Here is a 6,775-nt window from a genome sequence, read left to right on the forward strand (position 1 = left end):
TCTCCTCGTGTCTTTGTGCACACCAGTTTTAACAGCTCCTTCGGGGAGGGTTCGTGGAATTGGTAATAGGTTTTGTAATTTCCACCTTCTGTTTTCTAGTTCAGAGAGTAATCGAATCCAGTCACTACACTCGTATCTATCTGGCAACTATTTGTTGGCCTCTATGAAATGAGTTGGAAGTTTGATTTCCGTTCTCAGCAGGCATTTGTGTCATACAGATGAACTGCTCTAAACAGCAAATTGAAGGCAATTTCACCAGAGAGTCCCAGGATTAAATAACCATGAGAACAGAACTTTCCTCACCTCCAGAGAGGTCTCTTCTTTAACAGAGTTGAAAAATGACATGACAAAATTGTCAAATTTGGATTTCTGCTATTGTAAGACGCACTCTAGAGTGGATTTTATCTTCCGAGGCTATCAAACTGGCACCCACATTAAATTACTAAGAAAAAAACAAGTCATTATAATAAAATCTTAAAGCAAAATAAGTTTCATCACTTCCCCCAAATATTTTCTATCTGTGCTGCATTTTAATTGGGATACAGGAGTGTTTTTTCTTTCATGAGTATTTTATTTATTTTACACTCCACATCACTTATAACAGAAACGTTCCCCAGTTCTCACTCTGGTTGAGCATATTTGATTCCCCATCACTGGAGCTGGTGCAATGACATCAGCCACTGAATCTATGAGGATCTGTGAACTCTGTCACACAAAGCATCTAAGAACCAAAAGACAAGTTACCAGTTTAGCAGAAGCTGAACATATGACTCAGGCTAAGATTAAAAACTTTATTTTCCATACAAAACAATAATAAATTCAAACAGATAATGAACGAAGTGTCTTCTCATTTTCCGCCTTTTCTCAGTATAGTCTATCCAAAGTTCAATGTTACACCACTCCATAACAGCAAAAGCTATGAAGTTTCCATCTTGTATCCGTGTTTTTCTAATTCAGCTCTGTATAAAAAAAAAAGTGCATATTAAAACACAAATATTGTCATATTTGTTCAAAATGCAAATTGCACAACATACAATCACTGCTTTCTCATTCACATCAACAATCTCAGCTTTACTTATATAGTTCTTTACGTGAACGTCTCAGGATCACTAGAAGTACATCCCATATCCCATATGAAAAATATTTATATTTGCTCTAACTACATTTACTTGTGCCCTGATCTGCTGTGGCTGGTTGAACTACGTGGTGCACAGCAGCACCAGTAAGCCAGCAACAACCCATTAGAAAAAAATGAACAGCACAGCATTGTCTCATACTGCGTATCCTCAGCACTTCCTAAAACTCAATGAGCTCACCGATCTGACTGATTTAAATGCACGTACTTAAAATATATATATGCATAATTTTTAAAATACATTAATATCATGTTTAAATCTTGGTGCAATACAACAATTCCAAGGAAAAATGATCGCTTTGTTCACATCAGTTGTTGCTGGGACACCGGTTCAGCTACTGCCAAAGGTTATTTCTCCTAACCCATCCCCAGATAGCTTCTTACCTTCCTGCCTCCAACACATCAGCCAGAACTACGCCCTGGATAGTTTTATATCCTAGTCCTAGCATGTATGTATCTATACACAGCAGTCTAAATCTCAGGTTAGTTTACACAACATTGGAACTCTAGAAGTGGAGGAGTGCACCACTTCCTTTCTGAAGATGAAATAAAAACATGCTGCAACAAAGCAACACTGCAAACTATCATTGTAGGGCCAGTGTAAGGACGCCAACACTACAGGCTATAATTAAGACATACACTGAAAGCCTGTCGAGATCGACTACGTTTGTTAAGAATTACACCATCCTTGTATTTCACTGTGTATCAGCATTACATTTCCAACATCATTTAACTACCTTCCAACCTTGTAAGCAAGGACTATACCAACAAACTGGTTTTGTATCTGCTACACAAAGGGTCACTTTCTCCCTTTACCAAGGAGATCATCCCAGGAACCGTTAATCAGGCTGTACTGCAGACATTTACTCTGCATGCAACATAATGAAGGACTAATTAGGAAATGTGAATTTGTGTTGACTCTTGAAACAATTTAAATTACAATTACACGAGTAAATCATTAACTGAAATGACAAGTGACCTAGAGGATTACACAAGTGGATTAGAGGTTCCCAAATTATCATCACTTTTTTAAAGCACATTACAAATATTTACTCTGCTATTGCTGCTCATCACAAAGAAGAAAGGAACTTGAACAAATATGGAAAAGTTTTCCAGCAATCACCTGTCTGTTTGGTCAAAGCACAGCAATGCTATTTTGAAGGTACAGAAAGAGATTTTAGCAACACACTTTGCTTACTGCATAGCACAGCACAGAGAATCTTGGCTCCCTTGCCATTAATCTCTGCAGTACAATTCAGACAATTCAGCAGCTTTCCAAGTTTCTGACATTAATAACTAAACAATGCCGTTTTAATTATTTATCCAGCTTCTACAATACTAAGTTAAAAAATAAAATTACCTTAACTGATTGGAGAAATCATCTTCTACGTTGTCATCATCCCAGTTGTCTTCCCAGACATGTGCATCTTCATCTTCGTCTAAACCAGTCCAATCTAAAGACAGGAAGAGAAAGCTACATAGCAAATGTTGCACTGCTTTGGTAACACGTCTTAGTGACCTCTGGGTAAGGCAGACTTCAGATGATAAGGAATTTCTCACTTTTCTATTAAAGTTCAGATCATTCTCAAGTGTTCATGAGACCAAACAGCACAGTGGGGTTAATTAAAAAAAAAAATAATAAAAAAAAAATCAATCTCCTGATTTATGATAAAAACACAACTTGGTATCAAAAGCACAGCACACCTCGCATCATGGCGTGAAGGATCTCCATACTCATAAGGGTTATTCTGCATACAAGTGGACAAGCAGTAGCACCGCAGTATGAAAAACCATCACTATTTGATTCTTAGTTCAACAATTCCAGGTTTGTATTTAATATTTTTTCCTTGTGCTTCAAAAATAAATGCACATCGAATGCTTTATCCAGAACACACATACAGATGCTCAGCTGACTCAGCAGACGTTGACAGTCTGTGGATAAACGCCACAAACGTATCTGCGATGCAGCAGCAAAGGCAAACTGAAAGACGCACCTGCCAACAGCAGTTGCTACCAATAACCTACTTCTCCCTTAGTCATCTGCCTGAGTTCAGGGAAAGCTTTGAGGACAAAGGGCTAAAATAACATTAAACATGGACAGATATATGAAAAACACCTTGTAGGGTAAAAGATTAAGAACTAGTTCACTTCCCTTACAAAAACAAAAGTTGGTTTTCTTCTCCTTTTGATGCTGACAGGCAACAAAATTAGCATTTGAGTTCACTGGGAAAGAAAATCCATTTGTAACCGATTAAAGACACAGATGGCATTACGATTAAACTCCTCAAATTATATAAAGGAAAAGACACGAAGGAACGTAGAAATTCTACTGGTCTTAAAGAAAGCAAAGGAAAGAAATGAGGCAGCTGAGGAAAAACTGCAGTATGAGAAAATGCATTATTTGAATTTAGTTGTACCGTTCATTGGCTAAAGAGAGGGATTTTATTTGATTACAATTTACAGTAAGCTTTGTCAATTTGTGTGCAACTGACATTTTTTTCCAAAACAAAAACTTCACCATTGATGACTATTTGGATTGATACAAAAAGCAAAGCTCAGAACAGCCTTAACCACTATCAAAGTCAAGTTCTATCTACGAATGTAAAATAGCTCAAAATGGCTTTCAAAAAACCACAGCAACTAGCACTCATCACAACAAATTCAGCTTCAGTCACAGATGCTTTTTACAAGGGTGGATAGTGATAGGACAAGGGGGAATGGTTTTAAACTGACATAGGGGAGGTTTAGGTCAGATATTAGGAGGAAGTTTTTCTACACAGAGGGTGGTGATGCACTGGAACAGGTTGCCAAGGAGGCTGTGGATGCCCCATCCCTGGAGGCATTCAAGGCCAGGCTGGATGTGGCTCTGGGCAGCCTGGTCTGGTGGCTGGTGACCCTGCACACAGCAGGGGAGTTGGAACTTGATGATCCTTGAGGTCCTTTTCAACCCAGGCCATTCTATGAGTCTATTAAGGGGACACTGGAAGAATGTTTCAAACATCACTCAGTAAAGAAGAGGCAAAAAGGCCCACATTGCCTTCCACAGCAGAAAGGAGAAAGGGAGGGAGGGGAGAGAAAAGCAGAAGTAAAGCTGAAATTATACTCTCCCTGCTGCAGCTACAAGATTCTACAATCTACAATTTTACAATCTGTGTGTTGACACCATAGCCCAGAATTACATACAACTATTCCAGCTCTGCCATGTGCCTATAAGTAACAGCAAAAAACAATAAATATAGCACTATCTGGGATTGGAAACACAAAGAACATCTGAGAGCCTGCTACTATTAAGTACTGCTGCTACACACCAAAATCACAACATCCATTTTGATAAACTTGTCACTCCTTAAAAAAGTTATCTGAATGTAATGCAACATCTCCCCGTATTTTTCACTTGGGACAGGACAACAAAGTGTTCTTTGGAGTGGATAATAAAAAATGAAAATCCCACTATATCATACATTACACTCAGAGCACTGTACAAGATTTTAGTGACCAATTCACACACAGTTGAACATATGCTGTATTTCTTAAGAACAGGACACTTGTGCTGGACACTGAAACTTGCTTTGATACACTGTTTCAATAAAAAGCCCACATTGAAATAAAATTTCCCAAATGCCACAGTTTCTGTCCTTAACACAAGTCTGCATTACCTAATTTGCTTTGGATTAAAGGGATGGGCGACAATAAAATGCAGTTATTCTGCTGTATAGAAAAAGGTGTTTTGATTTGAAAGAGCAATAACTTGGCATGAGTTTGATCAAGTATTTATTATACTCTTTCCCAAGTAAGTGAAGATAATCTTCCAGGCAGTTCAAACCTTCTTTATAACCTCTCAACATTATCATCTCACTTGAAGATTTCATTGGGCCTCTTTAGCAAGGTACAGCATCAGGAAGTCTGGCTGTGGCCACTCTTCGATAAAAGTCTGTTCCACCCAGAAGTGTGCAGAGCATCTCCACTTGGCTTACTTAGCTTTAGGATCACAACTCGGTGCAAGTAGAATTCATTTTATCGTGCTCATTTTGTATACAGATGCATGTTGAGTCTAACAAGCAGTTAATTCTGTTTGATTTGCTGGCAGTACCATTTCCTCCAGTCTCAAACACAGTTTTATAGTTTAAACTTTACTTGACTGTACAAAGAACTTTTTCTCAGGGCAGTGAAAGGGGAACATGAAGGTAAGATCATGAAAAAATTATTTTCTGTTGACAAGAAAAATTTCAAGGCACAAAATGTTGAGATAAATATCAAGATTCAAATCATGAGCACTGAGCTGTGAACCTCACCACTTTGTGAGACAGATGAGCAACTTGTGTAATGGCAGCTCAGTGTGCTGACCAATCCCAGGTTCACATGCATGCTTTAAGACTTCCTTTGTCCTTACAGTCAATATTTATATTTAATGATAATAACTGCTTTTACCCTTTTAAGAAACATATGGAAAAGAAAGCAAAGGGCTCATCTTCTCTATTTTAGGTCTTCTCTCTGCTACGTGCAAACAATGTTGGTACAAGTACTGCAGTACTCTGCATCCCGATGAGCCATAAGGCCACTGAGAAATCACCTCTGAGGAACATTGGACAGAAAAGCAACCCCAGACATTCCATCCATGCCACATATCACTTATCACCACTCGCAGCTCGAGAGACCTGCCAGAACTGGGGATAGAGAACCAAACAAGAGTCTTTTCCAAGTCCGCAGCTGCAACAGGCTGCTTTGCAGAAGCACGGATTCCTGTAGCCCCCCTCCCTCAATATACTTTGCACCTACGAAAAGCAAACCAACACACACCTGTGCCGGCAAGGACGATATTTAGAGCACTTACAGCGCGCGCTGTTCCCTTCCCACACGGGTTTCCACTTCGCAGCTCCCACCCCCACCGACCCCTCCCACCCGGACACGGCGGGGCCCCGCTCTCCGCACCGCCCTCAGCGCTCCCGCACGATGACACAGCACCGCCGGGCTGCCCGGCCTCTCCTGCCTGACCCGGCCCTCTCCGAGCAACGAGAACCCGGGGGCGCCGGCCGCTAGCGGGCACGGCCGTGTCCCCGCGGGGCTCTCGGTGGCACAGCACGGCACTCCCCGGCGCGGCCTGCTGACAAGCGGCGCGGCCTACAGGCCCCCGCCGCTCCGCTTCCCCCGCCCGCCTCTCCCGGCCCACTCGGCACCTTCAGCCGGAAACTCCTCGAACTCGTCGTCTTCTTCCAGGAGCCCCAGGTCCACCGGCTGCTTCTTCTCCGACATGCTCGGCCCCGCTGCCCGCCGACACTGACGGGATGGCGGCACGGTGCAGCGCGGCCCCCACTGCGCCTGCGCCTCAGCGCCGCCCGCCCGCCCCTCAGCACCGCCTCTCGGCGCCTCCCGCGCCGCCCTCACAGCGCCCCCCCCAACAGCGGCACCTGCGGGGCCACCCGCCGCCCTGCCTCGGGGGAGCGGCGGGTCGGGACCCTGAAACGGGACCCGAGGTGCTCGTTCCAGCCCCACCCCACACTGAGCGCGCGTCCTCGTTGTATTATTTCACTCTTGGTTTCTGTTAGGGCTCTGAGAATCGTGAAAACTCCAGTTTTATTAATCAATGTATGGAATCTAGGCATAAATTTTATTGTACGTTTAGCAAGCCATGCGGTTTGGACT

General features: G+C 42.5%; 1 protein-coding gene across 1 annotated transcript; it reads right to left on the reverse strand.

Annotated features, from left to right (window-relative positions):
- Positions 1–777: 777 nt before the first annotated feature.
- SEM1 (SEM1 26S proteasome subunit) lies at positions 778–6,484 on the reverse strand. Its single transcript, XM_085227480.1, has 3 exons — positions 6,310–6,484; positions 2,496–2,589; positions 778–959 (listed from the first exon to the last, which is right to left on the reverse strand). The coding sequence occupies exons 1-3, from the start codon at positions 6,383–6,385 to the stop codon at positions 917–919; spliced, it is 213 nt and encodes a 70-aa protein (XP_085083606.1). The 5' UTR covers positions 6,386–6,484; the 3' UTR covers positions 778–916.
- Positions 6,485–6,775: the final 291 nt, after the last annotated feature.

This window comes from Meleagris gallopavo, chromosome 6, assembly GCF_905368555.1.
Source record: "Meleagris gallopavo chromosome 6, MGAL_WU_HG_1.1, whole genome shotgun sequence".
In the NCBI taxonomy this organism is placed as follows: domain Eukaryota; kingdom Metazoa; phylum Chordata; class Aves; order Galliformes; family Phasianidae; genus Meleagris; species Meleagris gallopavo.

Bases quoted from the DNA above. Each gene is read 5' to 3' on its own strand.
- SEM1 (XM_085227480.1), bottom strand. From the start codon at position 6,385: ATGTCGGAGAAGAAGCAGCCGGTGGACCTGGGGCTCCTGGAAGAAGAC. The intron at 2,590-6,309 runs GTGCCGAGTGGG...TCCTGTCTTTAG, and splicing joins CGAGGAGTTTCCGGCTGAAG to ATTGGACTGGTTTAGACGAA. The intron at 960-2,495 runs GTAATTTTATTT...TTTTTTATACAG, and splicing joins GATTTCTCCAATCAGTTAAG to AGCTGAATTAGAAAAACACG.